The sequence below is a fragment of the Cuculus canorus genome, chromosome 3 (genome assembly GCF_017976375.1).
Source record: "Cuculus canorus isolate bCucCan1 chromosome 3, bCucCan1.pri, whole genome shotgun sequence".
Taxonomy (NCBI): Eukaryota; Metazoa; Chordata; class Aves; order Cuculiformes; family Cuculidae; genus Cuculus; species Cuculus canorus.
Window position 1 is genome coordinate 14,019,684 of NC_071403.1, and position 26,037 is coordinate 14,045,720.

At 37.7% G+C, this 26,037-nt stretch overlaps 1 protein-coding gene across 8 annotated transcripts in view; it reads left to right on the plus strand.

The window, feature by feature from the left end:
- ADGRB3 (adhesion G protein-coupled receptor B3) overlaps positions 1 to 26,037 on the plus strand; it is a 457,722-nt gene that overhangs the window by 341,612 nt on the left and 90,073 nt on the right. For all 8 annotated transcript variants that reach the window (XM_054061560.1, XM_054061566.1, XM_054061564.1 and 5 more), the window contains 3 exons: positions 11,579 to 11,705; positions 13,329 to 13,432; positions 16,715 to 16,817. In XM_054061560.1, the coding sequence (XP_053917535.1) occupies positions 11,579 to 11,705; positions 13,329 to 13,432; positions 16,715 to 16,817 (334 nt within the window). The remainder of the gene's footprint in view (positions 1 to 11,578; positions 11,706 to 13,328; positions 13,433 to 16,714; positions 16,818 to 26,037) is intronic.

Sequence of the window (26,037 nt, forward strand, 5' to 3'; positions counted from 1 at the left end):
TGTAATTTTAGATATCATTTAGCTGTCTGAAAGATCAAAATATAGTGCCAGGTTCTGATATGAGTTATACTGAGGTTACTCCATTGAAGTTGACAGCTCCAATCAATATACAGTGTGCAGTGACATGAAGGGGATTCATGACATACCCCGAATACTGTATATGCACAGACAATGACTGCAATTGCACTCATTATGTAATTTCTAGGAGATATAGTCTAGCTAATAAGCTTCCTGTACTTAGTAGTCTCTATGTAACTCAGACCAAGTAGTGCAATCTAAATTAATTGTATTCTTTATTTATTACACTTTTAAAACATCAAGTAGCATGAGGAAATAAAAAAATGCAATTTTTTTTCAAAATGTAAGGAGGCGCTGTAGCAGTTTCTACTTGCAACTCCATGTCTGACTGAGGGGAAAGACATTTCAGATTTGGAATTTTCAACTAATGCATGCTGTATCTACGTGACACATCAGAGACAGACAGACAGACAGCTCACGATATGCCTTCCATGCCAATGAGAGTTGAGTTTATCCTGCAAAAACTGCAACATTAACTAAATAATATTAGCATGTATGTTTTAGATGCATATACTTCTAATATTCTGTATGGTATAATGTTGTAAGCATCAAAGGTATTGTATGAGTTTTCCATATATAGGCAGAAGGAAGTAAGTATAGCAAAGTATCTGGTTGCATTTTCTTTTGAGCCTTGACATAATTTACCCTCATATTTATATTTTGGCCTCGAGTTCTAGGGAGGTCTCAGTATTCTTGAGCGTCATGTTGAGATTCATGATTACGCTGCTGGCCTCTGTTTTAAAGCTTTTAACTGAAAGTTGCTATATAATGTGGGTAGATAGAACATTAGTGTATTAGCATTGATTATTTTGAGACAATTTTTCAGTCCTTTTCTACCACACCTGAAGGCTGAAGACTACACCAACTTTGTAAGTTGACAAAAGATAAGCTCATTATTACAACCCCTGTACCTGCAGAGCACTGGGAATTTTTCTTTTGCTGTTCTCCACCAGGAAGCTACACTCAAACAGAAGAGTATTTTCAGGAGATGGAATAAAGTGGATAGGCTACTAAGCTTTCCTCATGTGTTCAAACTGGCTTTTTTTTTGGCATCTTTTTTAATTTTTTTACACATACTCCCTAACACCTCCTCTGTCCCTTTTTAGACTGTGAAATAAAAGCACTCATCAAACCTCTTAAGCGATATATATAGGTTTTAATGCCAGCAGTCACATTTGGCTAAACACACAATCTAGCTGACGTGACTAGCTGAAATGGATTTCCCAGAGGAGTAAAAGGACTTAAATCTTGCATTGCCACTGTTCAGTGCAGTAAATTTTCCTGGGCCTTCCAGATATATGGTTGTTACAAATGCAAATTGTCTGTTGCATTGTGAATGCATCAGACATATTACAGAATCACGGAATCACAGGATTGAATCGTGGAATCACAGGCATTGGAAGGGACTTCTGGAAATCATCTAGTACAACTCCCCTACTAAAGTAGGTTCACCTACAGCAGGTTGCACAGGAATGTGTCCCAGCAGGTTTTGAATATATCCAGAGAAGGAGATGTCACAACACATCTGGGTAGCCTATTCCAGTGCTCAGTCACCCCCACAGTAAAGTAGTTTAAAGATAGTTCCGGTTTTGTGCCTTTGTCCTGCCAGTGGACACCATTGAGAAAAGCCTGGCCCCCATCCCCCTGACACCTGCACTTCAGAAACTTATAAACATTGATAAAATCCACTCTCAGTCTTCTCTTCTCCAAGATTAGCAGACCCAAATCTCACAGCCTTTCCTAATCAGAGAGATGCTCCAATCCCCTGATATGTTCATGGCCTTCTGCTGGACTCTCTCCAGTAGTTCCTAGTCTCTCTCCAGCTTGGAGCTTAGAATTGGACACAGTACTCCAGATGTGGCCCCGCTAGGGCAGAGTAGAGGGGGAAGATAATTTACTTCAGCCTGCTTGCTATGCTTTTCTTGATGCATCCTAGGATACTGTTGGCCTTCTTGGACATGAGGGCACATTGCTGGCTTGTGTAGCATATGCAGATGAAACTCAGAGCATCGTGTGCAGAATCCACTGAACTTTGTGCACCATAGTGGCCTCTCTGAAACATGTGCCCTTATACTATTGATTCAGCACAATTCCTGATAAATAAAGGGATATTACATGGCACAATGCAGAACCTCATCTTTTCCCAGCATTTTCCAGATAAAATATGGGAGCATCTGTTTTCATGTGTTCTCTTGCAGTGTGATGTACACCTCCTTCTCCTGTCCTCTGCACTAGGCACTCCTGGTGCAAACCACAGTGGAACAGTTTAAATGTTAGCTCTGGAGATTATAATTATCAGCTAACTTTGTTTTAGGGAACATGGTATTAATGGTATTACACAGGTATGAAGTTGTATGAAAAAGCATGTTAGTTAGGTGTAGCTCACTTTAGTGCCCGATTGGTCAATAAATACATCCCCTCAAGAAGATTCATATGAGCAGTAGCTCACATAACTGCACTTCAGAGTGGCTAGATTTAAATATTTTGCATGTGGAAGCTGAGCAGAGACATTAACAAAGTTCTAAGGTATGAAATTTTACTGAAAGGCAAGAACATCAAGCTAAGACTGTCCTGGAAGAGCCTGAAGTATACATTAAGGAGGTTAAGGAGGTGTCTCTTACATCTTCTTTTTCTTTGAACAAAAGAGCCTGTATTTCCTGAATCTGTAGTTGATTTTGACTCTGTAGTCACAATGGTTTTCCCACTTCTTAAAAAAAAAAAAAGAAAATTATTGACATACATAAAGATGCATTACTTTTTAATGTCATAGAAGTTAGCTCTGTGAATTCTAGGGTTTTCAATGTACAGCTTACATCTATCAGCTTTAACATCTGTGTTGTTTAGTTTTGATTTTTAATCAGATTGTAAACAACGCTGTAAGAAAGCTTTGTGTTTAGCTGTATTGCTTTTCATTTGCTATCAGAAAGGTACATACAAAGTCATTGCATCTCAACTGCTTGCATAGAGATATTGCATTGCTCCATCTTAATAAAGTCTCAGTCATTGTGTGAGATAGTCGGATTCTTGCCACTTATGTACCTCAATCCTTAATGAACTTTGTTAGACCTCCTTTCCAGTCACCATGCAGTTCTGGAGAATCCTAAATCCAGAGGTTCTTATGAATTAGAAAATTTAGCCAGGACAGGAGAGACTTACCCACGGTGAAGTTTCATCTGTGCTTGCAAAATTCAGAACCTTTTCAGAAGGAATGATCAAATATCCAGGCTCCAGGGCATTTCAGAGTAGGGAAGCTTCTCTAATTCTCTGTGCTCAGCATTACTGATATTCTTTCATATTATAACCAAATATTGACTGTGAGAAAGGGAAAGACTATTCACTTTTACAGTCTGTGGTTAAGGTTTTCACTGAAGAAAAAGTATCTAACTGAAGATGCTAAGCATCAAGTCACTACAAATCCTTGTCATCTCAAACTGGCTAATTGCTATGTGTCTGATCTCAGTCAAGAGGCAATAGAAGCTATGTGCCTTTCTCCTGTTGAGATATTTGTAATAAATGTGTTTTTAATGTGCAGTCTGATAAGCAATAAAAAATTTGGTGCAGGTTCACTCAGGGTGCACTCTGACTCACCAAAGAGAGAATAGGGAGATAAGCATTGCTCAAGCAGTTGTTTATTGGCCAGTCAGGTACACAAGATAACGTCTGATCTAACAAAGAGACATTTCTAGGGAAGAAAAAAAAATAATTCTTTTAATTAAGAGGGATGGTCAGATTATCTCCCAAATAAGAAAGAAAAAAATCAATTTGAGGAAAAACAGATTAGCTCTGTTTAGACTCCTGGGGAGGACTTACAAAAGAAGATTGGTTACAGAAAGCAAATGTCTTGCACAAGAAAAAGAACATAACCTGAGGCCTAACATATACAGAAAATAGAACTCTTTATAAATTGAACGTTTAGGAAATCCTGCAGAATAACAGCTGGATAAAAGAGGAGACGTACTGCTGACATAAGCCCTGTGCCAGTAAAGCAAATGCCAGTTTTATTTATTTATTGTTTTATTTATTTATTTATTTATGTCTTATAAACATTTGTAACTGTGTCCTGGTTCGGTTGTTTGTTTGTATTATTTCAGCCTGGCTTCAGTTAAGTTTGTTTTCAAAGTGTAAGTGGGCAGGAAAAGGTCTTTATTTCTTTCCTTAAAATTGGACACTGAGACAACTTAGCTCCATTTGCCATAGCTCCACAGCACGTTCTTCAGAGAACCCGCAGGTGACGGAGCTGTAGGATACACAGCAGGCTTGTGTAGGAGCAGCAGGTGCTATCACGAGATCCAGGGGAGGAGATGCTGACAAGCAGGAGAGTCCTTATGCAGCTAGGATATTAGGAACCTTCAGAGAACATGCAACACTACTGCATGAATGCTCAGTCTGCTAAATAAATAACACTGAGTGGAGTAGGAAATGAAATGCAAGTCCCAATCCCTGTCTTCCTGCAGTATGGGTGCAAACTCCATGCTTTGTTTCACCTTCTGGCCTAATGCATAGTTCTGTTCACTGAGGACCTGCTTTAATAAGAAGAGGTGAGGTTACTCTCACGCCAGAATATACTGTAAATTGAGGTTAGGTCATCTGCTGCAAAGTATCTATTCAACACCCTCACGCAGAGAAGGAAAATGAACTCGCCTATCTCACCACTGAGTTACTAGATAAAAGGGGGGTACTCTCCATTGTCTATGTTTGAAGTGAACCTTACTTCAGGTTTTGAAAGGTAGCATGTACACATCTAGCTCCAAAAGAAAACTCAGTCCTCTTTTGCATCACCGGAGCAATAAGCATAATTTCAGTGCCTGACCACTTTACATGTTTGCTTCTAGTTTTCTCATTTTGTGGCTTAGCTTCCTTCCTACCTCATGGTTGGCATCTCTGGAGTCTAATTCAAAGCAGTCTCTGAGGAGACTAGACATGTACTGTTTATAGTTTTATCAGGCCATTCAATCTAGAATAGCATAGATTGTTATAACAATAACCTTGATGGACGTCTAGCCTCTGCTCTTCCCTTTCACAATCATCAATTCCCTTTCACACTTGTTCCTCTCCCTGCTGATCATAGCTGGCCTTGAAACTTGAACTAATGACACTATGCTTTATTGCTAATCTTGTCATTTGGAAGAAACATTAACGACAGCTACAACCCTAATCCAAGCTTTGACACTTAATTTCCAGGGTAAACTTCTAAGCCCCTAATCTTTTCAAGCCCCTGACTACATATAGTTTACAAGGATCTCCTTTTTGCTAGGACTCCCTGTGAATAATAGTGCAGCCTGAAAGATTTCATGAGTTGATCATTGGGAAAAGACTATATGGCGATCTTTCCTTAGTCACCATAAATCTACACAAATATTTATACAGTCTGAACAAATGAATGTGAAAGATTTTACTGATTTCATGAGGAATGAAAATTAATAAAATATTTGTGGAAGTGTATCTCTTTTTTTCCTACAAAATATTTGCTAATGTTATCATATAAAATTAACCTAGTTAAAATTAGCAATTTTATTCATATCCGAGCAATTGCTCGTAAATGAGCAATTTTATGCATATCTGAAATGCAACTCAGCACTGTAAACTTTGAGAAAATACAAAGCAACATAGCAAGTCTTTTTATGACTTTACCCCAAGAAACCAAATGCATGATACAGCAACTTAAATGATGAGTCCAAACTCTAAATGTACCCACAGTTGAGTAATACACGCCAGCAAAATGTAACATGATCCTCTGTTGTTTTGGTCATTCAGCATTATCAGGTGTATCTCCATTTCACAGTGAACAAATTTATCAAAACTGTATTGACATGAAAGACAAAATTAGAGTACAGACTGATAATAAATGAGACCTCATCAGGAAGGAATGGAGACAAGAATTCACTGTAGAATCTGTAGCAGAGTTGACCAATTTGCTTCAACTATTTCTTTTTATGAAAATAAGAAATATGCCTCTGTTGCTTCCTGTAGTTTCTAGGAAATCCTCATCTTGAGACAAGATATCCTGGAGAGGAAGTGCAGCTTCTTGTTTGCTCCATTCATTCTAGATGTCCATGATGAAAGAAGTCATAGCTCTCATAAATCCTCGGCAGATACTTACATCCTTCATCAGTGTGTACATAGCAGGAATGCCCTCTACTTACTCCTATGCTACTTTCTCTGGGAGCATCTACAGGGTCAAGCAGAGATGAAGCTATCTAAAGAGACTGGTTTCCCTCAATTTTCTTGGTGCATCAATACTCATTGTCTTAGGAAATTTTCTGTATAATCTTGGGAAAGGAAGTATAATGCTTTTTTTTTCAAATGTCCATCCATTGGGCTCTTTAGGATACAGTAAAAGAGCACAATGACTGTAGTTTGTAGTTTGGGGGACATTTGTGATGTTTTAGATGTGTAGTCATAAGGCAGTTATTTTTTTTCCATTTTATTTCTTTTAATTGCCACAATTACATACATTAGTTTTTCTAAACTGTGTGAAGGGAGTAAAAAGCCTTAAGTCATAAAGACAGAGTGTTAATCATATTAAGAATTTCAGGGTAAATAATGCGTTGTTAAACTGCAGTGGTATCTGTGACATTATTAAGCAAAGAGTGTTTGCATCCACCTTTCCTTTGTGTTTGTTTGGGTTTTTTTCTTTCTTTCTTTCCTTTGAAGTTTTCTGTACTTTAGTAAAAAATGTGGAGATAAACCAGATGCTGCTATATACTGCTGGTAGGAATAAGATGGATCACGGTAGAAATTATGCATACTAAGAGTTAAGTTATGTCTCAGACATATGGACATGCACAATGGAAAGGAGACTCCTGCAGTTGAGCCTTCCCTATGGCTTCCCTGGGACTTTAGGTCCAGGTGTGAAGAACCAAGCAGGTGTTGGAAGGACTTTATATTCACTAATGTGCCAGCCAGCACATCTGAACAGGCACAATGATGTACATAATCTGCTACTCATAAGGGCCATGAGCTTACTTCCTATCTTTTGCTAAGCTAAAAAATTCTTATGTCTGCATTTTCCCGGTGCTTCTCATCATTATATGTCATTCTTTACCGAGAACAGAGTTGGAATAGCGAAGTCTGTCCTAATGGAAAAATAGCACCTAGTTGAACAGAAAGAACATGTAATAATTCACACACACAAGAAGTGGGGAGAATTAAAATTTTCTCGAGAGAAAAAATATTATAATTTCTTGAATTCTGTGTAGTTTGCTTTCTACAAAGCTGTTTTTAAATACTCAACAGCTTCTTGCTGTTACTTAAGTCATGTAACTTAATGATTGAAAAGGTTTCTCATCCTACTTCAAGAACAGATATCAATCATCAAAGAAAGAACTAAAGGAAGTATATGTATAGCCAAGAGGTTAAGTCTTCATCATGATGATCAAAAACCCAGCAACTACTTGGATTCCTAGTTGCCAGTATGGAAAAAATAGTTAACAATATTGTTAGCTTCCTTTTTCTCTGTCTCACAGCATCTCTCTCGAGGAAAATAATCTTTCACTTGAAAATAACTTATTCAAAATAAACTAATAACGTAGACAGTGTACCTTATGAGGTTAAGCCCTTTACTGGATGGTTTTGACAGCGGCATCATAGCTGATTTTTATTTGTCAATATGTTAAAGCAGACCAAACCATGCAATTAGTAAGACATGTATATTATTAATTTTAACAAAATGTGACAATAGCAAGTGGTAAATCATGTCATGAGGCCAACAAAAATACTGCAAAATAAGGGAAACATAGTTGCTAGCGTATTAAATGTGGCTTGATCATCAGTCTGTGTCACATTTGCTATTGTGTCTGTGAATGAATATTTTATTCTACAAAAATGCTCCTATCCTATAAACTACATTTCCATTTCAATATCTGAGACAGTTATATCATTGTTTTCGGTAGTGAGCATCATATATATCGTGCAATATTACATAATACATTATTAAATAGTAAAAATCACATTATTACTTCTGTATCATACATGATTAAAAGACTCTTCTGTGTATCATTCAACCATCATTTTCATTACACGATTTGTTCCCAAATTCTTGTCTAAAACTAAGAAGTAGTAGTAAGACTACTCTCAGATGGAAACACTCAGAGGGAAATGTTTGAGCTGAGGTTTTTTTGGTGCTTATGCCATATTAACCATACATCTGTCAGCCCAAATTACATCTTACTCAGACTTTTTCCCCTTCCTCAGCTGCATGATGACACAGGATCTGCAGTAGTGAATTTTCACTTCTTGGGAATTCCTTTGCTAATATCATGGGAATTCTGCCAGGTTGATTAAATCAACTGCAGCTCACTGGAACAGTACAAAATTGCCAATAATGGGCATGAACCTGCATCTATATTTGCTCCATATTTTCAGTTTGATAATTTTCCTTGATATAAATAGAACATGTGTTAACAGTACCTGTCACTCCTTTATGGCTTTCTGCATTACAAGAAAGATCCACAGGAAAAATAGGTGCTCTTTTGCACATTCATGTGATAACCCGAAACATTAGACATACAGTTACAAGACAATCACACCAAAAAGGTATGAAACCTGCAAATATGGGAGAGATTCTGATTGGCCCCAGAAAGTTGCATTATAAGAGGGACAGGTCATAGATGAAAGGCTTCATAAAAAGTGTAGTACTGAGATGGACTAAATATAATAACTATTTAACTCCATATTTCTGTTCCTTGTATTCTTTATATCTGATATATCAAATACTGATTTTATTTCAGCAAGTCAAAATGTCCAGCATCTCTGAGTGAGTTAGTAATCATACATTTACTGTTCTGCAGACGTGAGCGTCGTGCAACAAATTGCAGTCACATTTTTCATTTTTCTTTTGGATTCTGCTCATTATTCTGTCTCCTTCATGGACTTAGTAAAACACTCCGCACAGCTTCTGTCAGCCATCATTTCAACAGGCTACGAATATATTTATTAACTGGGCTTTTTTTTTTTTTTTTTTTTTTTTAATCTGCCTTGGTTGGGAAAGAGAGATAGACCATATTTAATCACTGAATTTTCATCTGTTACATATTCAAGTATAATGCTACTAGGGAAGAAATGAAGGTGTATCACTAAAAAAATAAACAATAAAATGTAAAAAGTGTCCATGTCAGACTGACTCTGCTCCTGCTGTGTCAATGCATGTCTTATTTTTAAATTCAATTGAATCAAAGCACTTTCGTAATTTAGAGTGCTTTTGGAAATTCCACTAAAATTTGAGGTAGTATTCAAGAAGTTTTGCAAAATATGTAGTGTATTTGTAATAACTGATGATACAGAACAGCAATGAACTGTTCAGCTAGTGTATGACTGGAATTTTGATTTTATGCAAGTGACTGGAAGAACAGAATAAGCCGCTGTAAATCTGGTGGACTGACCACAATTTATAGTAATTTAAACAATTATAATTGTAACATACATTTTGTTTTAAATCAAGCTGGTCTCTGTGGCTGGCTACCTTTTATAACTAGAACTTGTCTAACTCTGTGCATTGGACAATAATCTGCAAGGATTTAGTGCCAACTGTATGTATTGTGCATCCAGTGCTTTTCAGCATAGGGTAAATTCAATACATTAAATCTTATTCTCAGGATGAATAATACCATCCTTTTGTTTCAAAACATGTCAATTTCTCTTAAGCTATCATGGCTTAATATTTAATCAGCACAGATAAGTGCATTTCATTTGGCCTTAACTATGTGTCGCAATAAGATAAGAGACAGGAAAGCTCATAAAATAAATTGGTTAAGTTATCCAGTAGATAATGCATCAGAATTTGGAATATGTAACTGTATTTTTCAAAGTGGCTGTTGATTTAGGCTGTGGGTCTCTGAAAGACACAATTTGTGAAGAAAAGCTAATGGACAGCTTTAGTCGCTTGAAGAATTGGTGATTTTCCCTTCAATTGTTTCCCACAGTTGCTATTTGTTTTTATTACAGAATACTGTTCTAAAGACGATAGTGTGTAAGGGTTGCATCTGGTGTGCATTCAAAAACTAGTGGTGCAAAATGCTAAGGTGGGCTGGGGTGAACTGCACTCTGAGAGCTGGCTTGGGATAACAAATTGCCTTTGCATGAGGGCACTGGCATATAGAATCACTCATAAAGGTGGGTTGTTGAGGCAGGAGAGGTGAAACAAGGGTGATCATAGGGATGGCAAATTATTATCCCCCCACTTTTTTTCTTCCACCTTCATTTTTCTTTTCTCAAGTCATTTAGTGACCTGAGGTGAAATGGACAGGAATTGACAGTGCACATGCTGCTGCTGGCAGCAGAGTCACTGCAGTTGTTCCCTGAACATGAAAGGAGAGGGAAAAAAGAAGAAAGAAACCCAATCGTTGTTCTCTAAACATAACATATGTAAAGGTAATAGGTTTGCTTTAGTTGAAACCACCCCCTTTTTGCTGTAGAAATTATTTCCCCCCCTCACTGCAGTTCAGGAAAAAAGGAAAGATGATTTTTCATCTCTCCCTCTCCTTTCCCGCACAAAGAAAACGTGGGTTGATACCATTTTTATTGTTCTGCTGGGGTGGGTTTCAGACTTTGCATTAGCATATTGAATGTCTAATTGAATTCGGGGGCTGTGTTAATCATCTTGTTTTGTTTATGGGTGGTTGGTGAAAGGTGCCAGCAAATGATCACTTTGGCTTGGGGTTAGCATGGTGCTGCTCCCCTCAAGAAAAAGAAATAGAGAAGGGGAGGGAGCTAAGGAAAGGCGAGTTGACTGAGTGATGTCTGGAGGGCGAACTCGTGTGTCTCTTTGGTGATGTTGAGTGCTGCTGTACTGAAATCCACCCCTCTGCCGGAGCTAAGGCAGGAGTTGGAGGCATCTGATGCTGCTGTTTCCAGGGTGAAATTTCTAAGGCTGATCACTAAAAACGACAACCAAAAAACCCCAAAAAATCCTCAGCAAAAAAAAATAACCATCAGAAGATCCAGCATCTCCCTGTCCAGACAGACGTTTGAGAACCATCTGCCTTTAAATTAGCCACACACAGACACGGGGTGAGGCGGGAGGTCGGGTGGGGGGGGAAGACACTACGACTGCGACCATCGCACTTTTTACACAGGGGCCAGAAACAGAGCCAGTAGGAAAAAAAAAAGAAAAAGAGAGAGAGAGAGAGAGAGAGAAAGCCTCCCCCTCTCCTCCCGATGAGTTTTTCGCAGTGCTCTGGTGAGGCTCGGAGGTGGCTGGCAGCGCAGGGGGCGGCTGCCGCGCGGCTGGCGGGGCTCCGCGCAGCGCGCCGGGCTTTTCAGCACCACATCGCCGGACAGCTCCGCGCCGCTCCTCCGCGCTGCCTGCCCGGCCGTGCCCCACCACAAGAAGTCCCGCTCGGCTGTCCGGGCAGCGCGCTGCGCCCTGCTCTGCCATCCAACTGCATTGTATCCTCACCGAATTGGCCGTCAGGCGTAATTATCACCGTTCCCCCCTCCCCGTCTCTTTTCCTTTCCCCCACACCCCACATCCCCCCCCGCCCTTTCTGTCTCTCATTTGCAGGAACGACTCTTTGGGAACCTGGTCCACCCAGGGATGTAAAACTGTGCTTACCGATGCATCCCATACGAAATGCTTATGTGATCGCCTCTCTACCTTCGCCATTTTGGCTCAGCAACCTAGAGAAATAGTAAGTAACAAAGGGGGGGTGAAAAATCCAGCTTTAATTCAAAAGGCGATAGTGGGGCGGGGGGGGGGAGGCTGCTGCGGGGAGGGGGAGAGCCGGTCGGGCTTTCCTCTCCAGTCTATTTCAGGCGTTGTGTTGAGGAATCGTTTAATATTGCAGGTAGGCAAATGTTAGTCTCCTGGTGTCTACAGTGTCTCAGGGAAATTAATTCCTGGTTCTGTGATACAACTAAACCCCGGTGAAATGTGCGTGTGCTTGAACTCTGGGTTTTTCAGAGAAAGCCTTCTGATTGTGATGCAAATGCGTTGAAAACTTTTGTATTGAACAATTATCAAGTTAACAAGCTTTTTAAGGGTTGCGAGCCTTTCCAAGAGAATGTACAGGGCTTTATTATTGCTCTTGGTAGGAAAACCCTAGATACTGTAGTTAAAACAGATTGCAGATCTGCATTGGACATTTTCAACACAGATTTTCCATGTAGTCTGTTGATACGATGTAAGGAAAATAATCGAGTTTTCATGAAAGAGAGGACATCAAGTGTATAAGTAGGCACTCCAGTATGACTGAATGCAAAAATATCTAAAAAGCAAATATTAGTGAAGTTATCCTGCTAAGGCATAATTTCATTTTCCTGGTTTTGGAAGCGTGTGATCTGACTCTATATCAAAGTAGATCAGTTCGGAGCAACGTGGTTGAAATAAAATGTTACTTTCTGCCTGAGATGTGGCCTGAAAGTACATCAGTCTTATCTCCTATTTGGGTGGCAAAAGGTATCCTGATAAATGGATTTACAATACACCCCTGAGGCTTTAAAAAGCATTTTGGTAAACCAGACATGGTATCCTTTCAAACTTTTAGATCTAGATTTTTTTCCATTCGTATTAGCAAATACCATGTCTATTTCAGAATGTGAGGACATACACATCTACCTGATATCTGATGATAATAGTTTCTTTTAGAGCGTGGAAATCTAATTTGTTTTCAAGGTCATTTATTTATTTTCATTTTTTATTAACACACATTAAAAATGAAATACTTCTAAATTTGCAGGTTATTTACAAAAGGCTTATGAAATTGTTGCCATAGTTATCTTGCCATTCCTTCTACACAATCAGAGGCCCAAGGAAATTATGTGAGAATAGTGGATTGAAGTCAAAGTTATTAAAAGTCAGAAAGTTTGGTAATTCTGCAACAAGCATGAATCACATTCTGGACAAATTACTGGATGATCTTTAATGTAATAGTGAAAACAAACTGTTTCCTTAATACGCAATTCTAAATATTTTTAACTGTGGTGTAGTTTAAACTTCTGCTAACATCATAGCCTCCTATCAATTGCATGGTAATATTACTATTCTTTTTATTTTTCAAAATGCCATGCACATATTATAAGGCATTTTAAAGCTCAAAGGCCTCTGAGGAATGTATCAATAATTGAACAGATCTCAGAGTTATGATCAGTTTTGGAATTAAGTTGTTTTCTGCTTCAGAAGTAGTATTACCTAAGGTATCTGTGACAGCGTGGCTGCTTTTATCATTTTGCTTTTGGTGCTCTTTTTCTTTTAACTTGTTGTTTCAATTGCTAGAGGATAGTTTTTCTTCATGGATGTCTATTGTAACTTACAGATCATGGAATCATCTGGTACACCCTCAGTGACCTTAATAGTAGGCAGTGGTCTTTCATGCTTGGCCTTGATCACCCTAGCAGTTGTCTATGCAGCACTATGGAGGTATGTAATGGATTGACAAAGCTGAATGTGAATAGATGGCTATATTTAGTTGAATTAAAATTTAAAGAGAGCACTAGATGCAACATTCATTATTTGGAAAAGAAAAAGAAACAAAAAACAGTGCATGTTTTGAAGCCTAGTTTTGTTTATTTGATTGATTAGTTTTGCTTTCTCAGTCTTCTGGTGATGGTATAGCCCATTCTTCTCTTCCCCCTCTCCAGTATGAATGGTATTGCTCTTTCAGTGGGGTATTCATAGTCCTAATTACCATTTTAGAGAATTTTTCTATGTGATATATTTCATGTAAGGATTCTGGCCTATACCGTTGATTGTTTTTCTATTTATATTTTAAAGCAAAACTTCTGTGTCATAAAAATGATGTAATCAAGTGTCACATCAGATACTGCAGACTTAGGGAGTTTCCATCAACTGGTTTTGAGTTTGCCCACTTTGGTTATAAGTTTCAAAATTAAGTAGTCTCAAATAGTGTGGTGGTACATTCTGGTAACAGAGCTTCTTTCGATCTTGAATTTACTGTATTTTATTGACCTAAAAGTGCATTAAATATTTATGAAGTAAATTAACTTGAGAAGTGATGAGAAATAACGTGATGTCTTATTGTAGAAGAAATAGAAAAGTAAGAGGACAAGTAATGCAAAGTAACAAATATTTTTTTAAAAGTGAACAGGTTTTCTCATTTAACTTTTTTTCCATACTAAAAGATAAAATAAGTTCTAACACAAGTAAGAAGAAACAAAGGGAGAAAATAATAATATTTAGAGTAATGTAAAATCAACCAATAGAATTTTTCTTTCAGAAGCAGATTGATAACTTTACACCTTTTTCTCTTACACTCTTTTTTTTGTAGCCACAGAAACTCACAGGATTAGACATATACATAATAAATATAGAATATCAAGTTACATAAGTTATATTAAAAAGAGTATAAAAATTATCAGTTCTTGTCTGTCAAAGCTAGGAATGACAGTATTTCAGGATATAACTCCCATCTGAGGAATTATAGTGTTATTTTTGCACTTCCTGCTATATTTAGCACTTGGATGGAAATACTGTCATGCTCAGTGGAACTGGCCTTCTCCATGACTTAGATTAGATGTAAGGAAGAAATTTGTTATGATGAGGGTAGTGAGGCACTGGAACAGGTTTCCCAGAGAAGCTGGGGGTGCCTCATCACTCAACGTGTTCAAGGTCAGATTAGATGGGACTTTAAACAACCTGATCTGGTGGAAGGTGTCCCTAGCCACTGCAGGAGCATTGGAACTAGATGATCTTTAAAGGTCCCTTCCAATCAAAACCAATCTATGATTCTATGATTCTATAATTATGGTAACTTCCAAGTGGAGATAAAAAATATGTGTGATGTGTTATGGACCTAGTGTGGGTTCTGCCTTCAGCTATTGAAAAGATAACTGATACAGACCTTGGTGTTCTGTCACTAAGATATTTGAAATTATTATGACAATGGACTGGCTTGCCATTTGAATCATTATAATTGGCTTTCAACGTCTTTCTCAGGAGCGCATAGTATCCAACTACAGGGAGAATATAGACACTGAAAATTGTATGTATATAAGGTTGGTTTTTTTTAATAAATCTAGTGGTAGGGAGAAATGTGATATTTTGTCTACATTTATATTTTGGAACACCCACCTTCCCTTTGAATGGCAGGGTCTATTTAGAAGTCATATGAGGTAGAGGTATTCTGGTCTGAAGAAGGCCTGTGTGAGCATTCTTTTATGGTTGATTGATTTGACCCACTCAACTGAAAATTCAAACTGAAAAATAACTTCGATGTCAGTCAAATATTCACCCTTCCCTTCCTTTCCCTTCACTTCCCTTCATCAATAGTGGACTGGCAGGAAAACTAAAACCTTCCTAACTTAAGTCAATGCCATAGGCTCCTGCTTGCACTGTGTTTACTCAACCACTGAGATCCTTTATAGTCCAAAGATAGTCAGTGTTGTGAACCGGCCCAGGTGAGTCAATACTTAACAACTCAGCAGCCTACTGACTGCATTAGACAGAGCACCAGACTTTCTGTATTCATTTGAAAAGACATGGAAAAGGCAATAACAACACTGTTATATTTTAAGGAAAAATGTGGATTGTGCTATTAGGGCTGTACTGTCTTAACTAAAAAAATGAATACTGTGTTACTTAATTGATAGCTGAGCAAAAAGTACTGTAATTCATTTCATGTCCAGAGCTCAGCATGGGTTGAGCATCCTTTGCTATGACCTACTCAATGTCAGCTATGGGTGTATAGCTCAGGAGGAGATAGCAATATTAAATAAACTCCAGTGAGAAGCACATAATATAGGTCATAGAATATACAGACCTATCACATGGTCTTCAGAGGAACCGAGCACTCTTAACTTTCATTTATTTTATAATCCATGTTTACTCTTGTTAGCAGCTCTAAAAGTCAGGTCAGTGAGGTACTTCACTTGAAACAGTAATCATTTTCCTTCTGTCCTGTAGCATATAAAGGGCAGTATATGGAAAAATAGGAGCATGTGTATCTTGTAAAGAAATAGGTAATAAAAGCATTTGACTTTTTCATCCTAAACACACTTGTAAAATGAATATGATAAGTTTGCAAGGGACTCTGTGTGATGCTCGCTGCTATAATTTAATCTTTTTATAAAAACTTGGTTATTTTTTGGCATTAGGTATTACAGTATTATTGCTTCTTCATACAAATTATTTTGTAAGTGTGGTGAAACTTCAAGATTAATGTCATTGTTATACTGGTAATACGTTTCAAAATGCACTGCCATAGTATCATCAACCAACCTGCATCTTAATTGTGCATCGTGGACCAGATCTTCTGTTTATGTAAATCACCGTATTTTTGCTGAAGTTAGTTATTGTGAGTGGTCTATGCCAGCTGTAGATATTGCCAGGGATGAGCAGAGAGCATAAGAAGTTACTTACATGAGTGCATGCAAGCCTGTTATTATCAGTATGGTGTTAGAATAGTGTTGACAGCAGTTTTTAAAAGAAGCATTGATGGATTATTTTTGAAGATATCAAGATACTAACAGGGAATTGCAGAATATCGATCAAAATAACGTAGTACTTATGTTTGTGATGTGGTAAGCCCCTGATACTCTTTTTGAACACTTGAAAGTGAGCACTTACATTACAGAATATCTCCAATATTTAATGCAAGAATTGCATCAAAGCTTTTTATGACGTTTTATGACTAGTTGTTTTCCGTTTAGAAAAGTTGTACTCTCGTTTTGTTTATTTGCGCAGGTACATCAGATCTGAGAGGTCAATAATTCTAATCAATTTCTGCCTGTCTATTATCTCATCAAATATCCTTATCCTGGTTGGACAAACTCAGACACATAATAAGGTATGATGATGGATTATATTAAATTTGCTCTTAAATATTGATACTTCTGTTTTATTTGTGTTCAGCCTTAAATGATTACATCTACTTAGTCCTATACTCGTAGGACTTGGCATTTTTGGTAAAATATTAGCAGACAAGAGAAAATATTTACTGTCTTTCGTAGTCTTTTTTTCTCCTCCAAAAATCCCTTTTGGTATTTGTCCCTCTGGATAAGCTGTGTTCTCTGTGGAAGACTTATATGTTTTATAACTAAATTTCAAAGCAAAAAGTTCAAAGTCTCAACATCAAAAGCACACATTCTAGTTCATTATGATAGTTGTAATAGGATTGTGCTACAGTGTTTTTTGTCTTTTTATTAACACGCTGATACTCGAAAGGGAAGTGGAAATTGCTTAGAAGTTAGAGTACTGCTCTTGAAAATGGGCAGAAGCAGACATCATAACAAGCTATAGAACTGTTAAATCTCTTATGTTGCTATGAGGAAGTAGTAACCCTGCCTACCTTACTTAGTGATGTATTGCTGATTTATTACTAATCTGTTCTCAAGACGCTTTCTGAACATAGTTGTCTTTGTCCCTCTCCTTAGAGCAGGGCTGTGTCAGTGTTTTGAGGCATCAGCCAGTGTTTAGTGATGCTAGGCAACTTTCAGAAGTACAATAAGTGGTTGATTAAAATTAGCTATAGCTACATGGTAGCTTGGGATGGAGTATAAGATGCAATTGGTGAATAGGGCAGTATGTGATAGAACACTGTTAAGTTTTGGAGTAAGCAAGTATCTGTAAAGTAATTCTTTATCCCACTGCGTTAAACTACTTAATCTGCTGGTCATCTTAATTTTTCCAGTCTTTAACGAAATGTATTCATCATCTGCTATGGGATAACTGCATTTCTACAACATATCTGCAATTAATCATTTATTATTTTCAAATAAATGCTTAGAAATTTACCGGCCAGAAGTCTCATAAATTCAATGTGAGTCACATAGCTCTACTTTGTAAAACATACTCAAAACATAGTCATTTCCAACATATAATTTAACAAAATTATTAAAACTAATATGTAAGTATTCTTGAAAGTTTTGAAAGTGTGTAGTGGTATGAACAAAGTATGGATTTGCAGAAGGAACTGGTGTGTCTCTCACATATTTTATTTAGGGGGAAAAAAGTCAGAAATGCACAAGCAACTTCACAGTGCCACAGCACAGAAGGATTAAGCCTCTCAGCACTAATTTCAGCTCTATCATGCACAGTCATATATACTATTTCATTATGTATTTCAAGAAGAAATATTGTTCAGCAACTGAAAGTGCCTGTATATATTGCCACTATGTAATCAGGGTTTGAGGGCATCAGAATGACTGTGTTTCATAACATACTCCCTAGGTACACTGGCAGTCTTTCTTTGATGCTTGACTTAGGGAACTGTGAACCAAAAACATGCCCGTAATCCAGTTCCTTTCTTTTAATCTTAATCTCCTTCAGCTCCCTCACTTCTGCTTCCTGAACTCCTGGAAGTGCAGAGATATTATATTGACTTATTTCTGAGAACAGCAGATCCTAAAAATGGAGACGTTCTGAGGAAATAATTTACAGAAACAACAACACATCACAAACTTTACATTTTTAATATAAGGCCTGAAAAATTACTCTAAAATATCACTTTTTACTACCCTTGTCTTCTTTTTGAGTCCACATCTTGCTTTTGATATATGTACCACCTGGGATCTTGTAGCCAGGGAGCACCTCTAATGGATCAAAGGCAGAATACATTTTTTATACCCAGGAAGATATTCCTTGTTACAGACCAAAAATCTTTTTATCACTATGTTCACTGATATGTGAATATATTGTAGCTCCGAGAAGCCAGCCTGTGAATGCACCATCAACAAAATGGCCAGAAAAAGCTATAGTTTAGCAAAAACTTACTCAAGTTAAGGCAATCAAATCCAGGTATGACTTCAATATATTTGTAAGTAGGGATGTGTTTTGGCATCAGATGTGTTTGAATAAAAGCTCTGTTGTTGGGGTTTTTTCATTATTTTAAAAGTTTACATATGACCAGAAGAAGACAGTGTTTGAGTTTTAGTCCACAGATGAAGACTACAATACAATCTGTAGAGAAAAAAAGTTTATGTTTTGCTGAGCTGGATAATTTGTAAATGGAAATTTCGGAAAAAAATCAGGTCCTTACTTATGGTTTAAGATGAAAACCATTTTGTATTTTGTATATAAGATTTTGTTACTTACTAGAAATACAGCTATCTGGTTTCTTAGTGTTTGTTTGAAAATCTTAGGAGAAATCTTAGGGATATTTTACCTAGACAGTAGTATTCAAAGCAGCAGACATTGTTTCCTAAGTAAAGGCTGAGGTGGTGTTTTATGACAAGAAGGTGATCTCCGTTTTTTTAATGGATTGGAGAAAATTTGAGAACTACAATATGTCAAGTTTGAGAGTTTATTTACTCTGCTCCATGTTCATACTATTCCCATGTTATTGGGGCACCTTGTTAATGTCCATATAATCTCTCTGATATTCAGAAAGCTGAAGGATAACTTTTTCCATGCTTTAGTTTGGCATTGCTTCTAAGTTTAAATTGTCTCCAGCTCTATATTTGTGTATGTTCCCTTTAAGAATAGGTGCTTGTCAAAGCTGACTTCCAGTTTAAAGTTGAACAGTGTGTAAATTAAGCATTCTGAAGATGTATGTAGAACAAACAGCATATTGTCAGTCTGTTTGCAGTTTGGGGTTTTCTCTATCTGGATTAAACACCACACCAGCTACTTTTATTCAGTCTTCAGGAAATTTATGAGGTTCATTTTAGTACATCCATTGACATCTGTGACAAAGAAAAAAAAAAAAAAAAGAGTCTCTTCATCTGGATAAATGCAGGTTTTATGTTACTTTATTTCTGTTTTATGTACTTAGCATGATAGGTTTAGCTTTACTCTTTGAAAGCTGAGTATATCCTTCATGTTTTTATAAAAGCTTCTTTTAGCGAAGACTAAGTGAGTTTGAATATTGCACTCTATTTGGTTCAACCCGGTTCTGCCTTTTTCCAGCAAAAAGGTCGTGGTATCTCCCAGAGGTAGGAATAGACGAAATATTTACATAGGGCATGTATAAATATTTAAAATTCTTTCAAGCTTCCATAGGTTTTCCATTTCTAGTATACCCTGTCTAAAAGTGAATTTTTCTCCTGTTTCAATAATTTGAGTATATTAACATTAGACTATGGAGGTTTTTAAATTGTTTTGGAATAGTTCGTGATGGGAGACATGGAGGGGAGTATGGTTTCTGTTGGAAAATATGGACTGGGATAGCAAGATTGCCTTTTGTCAGCAGAAAAGCCTTATTCCTTCTTAGCCAAATGTGTTGTTCGTTTTATTGAGAAATGTTCTGATTTTTTCAGTGTTTCCCCAAACCTTTCAAAATGCCTTCTTAAAGTTTCAGACTGTGTAAGAGATTTCTGTTTTGTCGAATCCTGTTTCGAAATACAGGTCATTGAAGGCTGAATTTATGATAATATTATGAAATTAATTGTGTAGCTTGTTTAAATATACTCTTTGGTATACTAGGTATGAGAAGCATATTAATCTACTTTGGTATTTCTTTCTGTCTCTCATTTTCTTTTCAGTGTTAAATGTTAGCCACATATTATATTTAAATTTGAGGATGTGCAATTGATGCACTGGTGATAGCCCTTAACAGCTGAATTTAGTTGTAACATTGAAATTAATTCTCCTGAACTAAGAAAGGGTAACACTTTTCATGTGTAACTCAACTGGTCAAATATTTGTTATTTTATAAATACTATGAAATGTCTCTAACATTCACAAAAGCATAATATGTTTATTTTGAAGAGATTGACAGTTTACTTTGAGGAAATATCTATCAGTGATTTGTAGTTTTTGCTATAACTCTTGTTATATTATGTTTCCTAACATTCTTCTTGCCATCAAGAAAAATGGTTGTATTTTTTTCTATATGTAGACCTCTAACCCTTAAGATATCAATCTTTACTCTGTTTCTGATCCCATTTAATGAGTGGATTATCTATCCCCAATAAGTTATCAATTAACATTATGTGGAGTTTTTCATAAATTCTCTTTCCTTTTGCATACATGCGGAAAATACCTTGGGTTTTTCCACAGTTCTGCCTAAACAAAAACACATTAGCTGTTTGATGTAAACAATTGTTGTTTACCTAATTTTTCCTGTGTGGAAAACAAAGACGAATACAATTTAAAATAAGGCATGGAATTCATTATATATATGGGCAAAAGTTAATTATTTTCTATATTACCTGTTTCTGAGTGTACATAAGAGTTTGTTGCTGGAGTTTGCACCACTTCTGAGAAACAAGTGTGTGTTTAGAAGTGTCATAAGACTGCACTTTTTGTTAGGCATAGCCAGGTTTATGTGTGCCTACCAACGGAAGAACAGAGAAAATGTTAAAGCACAAGGCAAGATTTAACCCTGATGTTCTGTGTCGTCCATGTTTAATTGCTATATTTAATTTATTATACTTACTATTAGATTTTGGAATTCGTCTCTTAGACCATACCTGAGAAGATATGAACAGAGCATGTCCTGACCACCTAAAGCACATAACATAAACAATCAGTACTTTTGACAAATGCATTGTAGACAAGCAAAAATCCCATAAAATGTTGTAGATAATAAGATTAGACTGCTCAGTAAATAGGTTGACTGGACAAAAATAATTCCACTTTTGTATTCTGGCTTTTTTAAATAGAGGTTCTAGGCTGAAAGAAGCAAATAGAAATGGAAAAGAGTTGAGAAGCCCCAGCATCCCATTCCCGTAGCACTCTGAAGCAGCTGACTGTGTAACTAGGGCTCCCTCAGGTTTTAAGAAATGGTGAGTGGGGGGATCCCCTGGGAAACCTACAAATGTTCAGGTAGTACAAATGCTGCCTCTGACCATGTGGTTCTTGCCCCGTATCTGCCACTGCCTTACAGATGCAGTCATTGTGGCAATATATCTCCTAGGAAACAGCAGGGAGACCTAACAGCAGATGGAATGAACAGAGAAATGATGCTAACACAGCATTAAGGTTGTGTTAGAAAATCAATGAGAAAGTAGGAAATTTAGTATCTTAGGCTGTACCACTCCTTATTGTAGGTCTTGCCAAGAGAGCTTCAGGGAAATACCCTCCATCTAAACATCTGAAGCTTGGGCAATTATGTCCTTCCAGTTTTACCAATACCCAACTTCCATATTAACACTTACTCTGCTTATTGCCATCTTTTTATTTTTGTAACAGCTTTTTGAACAGCTGAGCCACAGAGTCTCTGGTATGGGTCAGCCATCACAGAAACACCCCAATAAATAGGTCAGCAGTCAGAGTGCAATGCACCACACACCTCTACTTGCTACGTATTCAAGATCTCAGAAACAATTAACTGGAGAAAAGCCCACTTAACTGAATAACTATTACAGGAGTAGGTCTGTTTAAGCATCACTATTTTACCATGCCAAATTCTGACAAAACCCGTTAACATCAGCTGAATTAACTACCTGCTTTTAGATTCTCAAGAGAATCTCTGGGAGCAGATCTGTCTTACCCAAGATCAGCAAACATTGTCATTCATGCTACTGTTACCTGCCTCAGAGGAGAAGGCAACGTTCTTTTCAAAAGTGCCTGCCAGTCTGTTTCTCAAAATACATCAACTTTATCATTCAGTTTGCTATTTCTAAACAAAACAGACATTTTGATTGTAAGCAGGTTACAGGGAAGAAATTGGGTAGGTATTAGCAACGTGCGTTCTTTGCCTCAAATTCCCAGAACCTTAAGAGCCCTGTGAGCTATTTTAGAATCACAGAATTGTTCAGGTTGGAAAATCACCTGGTACAACCTAACTCTCAAGGCAGGGTCAGCTGTAGCATTAGAACAAGTTGCTCAGGACTTTATATAGTCCAGTCAGGAGAATCTGGAGGTGTGGAAACTGCACAGCCTCTTTGCGAGCTTGCTCCACTGCTTGAATATCCTCATGGTTTAAAAGTTTTGTCATATAGCTAGTCTGGACCTTTTGTTTCAGTCAATGTCCGTTTTGCCTTGTCATACCACAATACATCACTGTGAAGAGCCTAGCTTCATCTTCTTGATAACCTCTCTATAGACACTGACATGTTGCTGTTAGGTGCCCCTGAAGCTGTGTCTTCTTCAGGCTGAACAAGGCGACCTTCCTTAACCTCTATTCACAAGGCAAGTGTTCCAGCCCCCAAGCATCTTGGCAGCATCTGCTAAACTCACTCCAGTTTGTCAGTTCTTCCATGCATTAGGCAACTCAATTGTATTGGACACGGTATCCTAGAAATGGTCTAACGAGTTTTGAGCAAAGGAGGAAAATCCATCCCTTAACCTACCAGCTGTGCTTCTCTTAATGAAGCCCAGCTGCTATCAGCAGTCTGTGCTGCCAGGAGATACTACTGACTCATATTCATCTCACTGCACATCCCTGCAACCTATCTAGGTCTCTCTGGGTAGCAGTCATGCCCTTGAGTGTACAGACTGGTTCCACCAGTTTGTTGCTATCTACAACCTATGTGAACAAGCATTCCACTGCCTACCCCAGCTCAGTGACATTAAACATAGGTCCCTGGATAGACTGATGTAGTATTCTGCTTGCTGTCTGCTTCCAGGAAAATTGCCACCCATTATCATTACACTTTAAGCCAACTATCCCACTAGGTTTTGTCCATCTGGTTGTGCAGTCATCTAACTGTAACCACCTAGCGTGGTTACAAAAGTACTGTGAGACACTTCCATAGCACCATAGAGTCAAAGAATCATAGAATGACAGGATCATAGAGTGGTTTGGGTTGGAAAAGACATTAAAGATCATCCAGTTCCAGATCCTTTACCATGGGCAGGGACACCTCCCGCCAGACCAGGCTGCTAAAGCCCCCATCCAACCTGGTGCTGAACACCTCCGGGGTGAGGCAGCCACAGCTTCCTCTGGCAACCTGTGCCAGCACCTCACCACCCTCATGGTGAAGACCTTCTTCCTAATGTCTGGTCTTAATCTTCCCCCTTCCAATTTAAATCCGTTCCCTCTTGTCTTATCACTCCATGCACTTATAAAATATCCCTCTCCTGCTTTCCTGTAACCCCTTCAGGTACTGTAAGGTCTCCTAGGAGCCTTCTCTTCTTCAGGCTGAACGACCCCAACTCTCTCAGCCTGTCCTCATAGCAGAGGTGCTCCAGCCCTTTGATCGTCTTTGTGGCCTCCTCTGGACCCATTCCAACAGTTTCATATCTGTCTTATGTTGAGGATTTCAGAACTGCAGGTTGGGTCTCACAGGAGTGGAGTAAAGGGGCAAAACTGCCTCCCTTGACCTGCTAGCAATACTTCTTTTCATGTAGCTCAGGATGTGGTTAGCCTTCTGGTCTATGAGCATGCATTGCCAGCTCGATTTGAGCTTCTCATGAATGAGCACCGCCAAGTCCTTCTCCTCACGGCTGCTCTCAATCATGTCGTACTCATGCTGCATTGAAACTGCAGAATGCAGTTTGCTTTGTTGGAGCTCATTTTAATGAGCTTTAGTTTGAAAAGCAAAATTGGTGTTGATTTGGAAATCTAAAATTTACGAAGGTGTACCTGTGAAGGACTTAGACTGTGTCTGATCCATGACACACACTGGTGCCACCTCTAATGTCTTTCAACTTGTGAGGATCTTCTCCTGCTCACTCATACAACCACACATTGCACGTGAGAGGAATTTTGCACAGATGTAGTCGACTCCTCCCTGGTTGTGGTGCTGGACTTGGTGCTGGCATGTGTGCCTTTGCTGTCCTGCTTCAGTGCAATAATGAAAAAAAAAAAGATAGCTTTTACTTTCCCAAGGTAACACTCTGCTGTCCTGCTCTTCCCAAAATGGTGGGAGTTTTCCTCTTTGTTCTTTGGCACCTTTTTAGAGTAGGTTTTTTTTTTCTCTCCTAGAATTCACCCCCACAGCCCTGAGAAAAATAGTTCATTCTCTCACAAACACCTGTTTGAATCATTTCAGACAATCTGGTCATGACTCAAGCACTATTTTGGTCTTTACACCTTTTTTTTTTTATATGTCTCTTTTGCTTATTTATTGAATTTCAGTGGAAATAGAAACACAATCAGTGGGAAGTAGATCAACCTACAAACAGTTAAATGTTCATGTCTTTCATTTACATAATCGTAGTTTTAAGAAGAGGAAATCACAAACACTTCTAGGGACAATGGTAACCGGGATTTTTATATTAAGATGCAATAGGAATAGACTTCATAAGAATAAACATTTTAAGTAATAATGATAAAAAGAACAACACCAAAAATCAGCTTTCAGCTACTTGGTTATTTTCATTCTAGCATGAAAGTTCACTTTCCTACATGCATTTTGCTTTGTGGATTACCATTTCTATGAATGTAGGCATAGAATCCATTTGTCACATAAACTAAAACAGATAAAGAAACACGGAATATATTTTGATGTAGATATCTGGTGAAATAACACACTAAAAATACACCTTTGAGATAACCACAATGTAAAGCTTATGCCCTACAACAATAATTATTGCGTGATTATTCTTTCTATATAACAAAAGGAAACGTTAGAAAACCTGAATTCTTTTAAATACAATTGTTTAAGATATAATAGTGTAAATTTTGTGCAAAACATTATCTACCTATTGTACCAGATCTTATTAATACTTCCTTACAATTTCCTGTTGTATCTGTGTATTTTCACGAACATATGGCATGGTTTAACCTTGACATGCACTGTGAGGCTCATTTGTACAAGTTTGTTTCTTCCTAATATTCGCCTAGGGCAGAGGTTTTAGACCCCTATATCTTAGAGTCAAGTCAATAAGAGCATTATAAGGAAAATGGCTATTGGATTGTTTTGTTTATCAGAGTGGTCTAATCAGAAGCTGTAAAATGAGTATTCTTTCATTAAAACTACATACTTCAGTCTGTAAAAGCTGTGGGCTCAGTCCTGTGATCCTAATACATGAAAGTATTCTTAAGACCTATGTTTACTTTTACTTTAGAGTTTTATAAATAGTATCACATAGAAGTTGGGAAAAATCAGGCTTAGAGGTGATTTAAGAGTTAGTAAGAAAAAGAAGTTGTAGTGTTTGTTGCTTATGACTGAGGTGCACTCAGTTCTGAAAACAAAGCAGCTTGCTGGTGGATGAGTTCACTTTTCATGCTGGAGTCC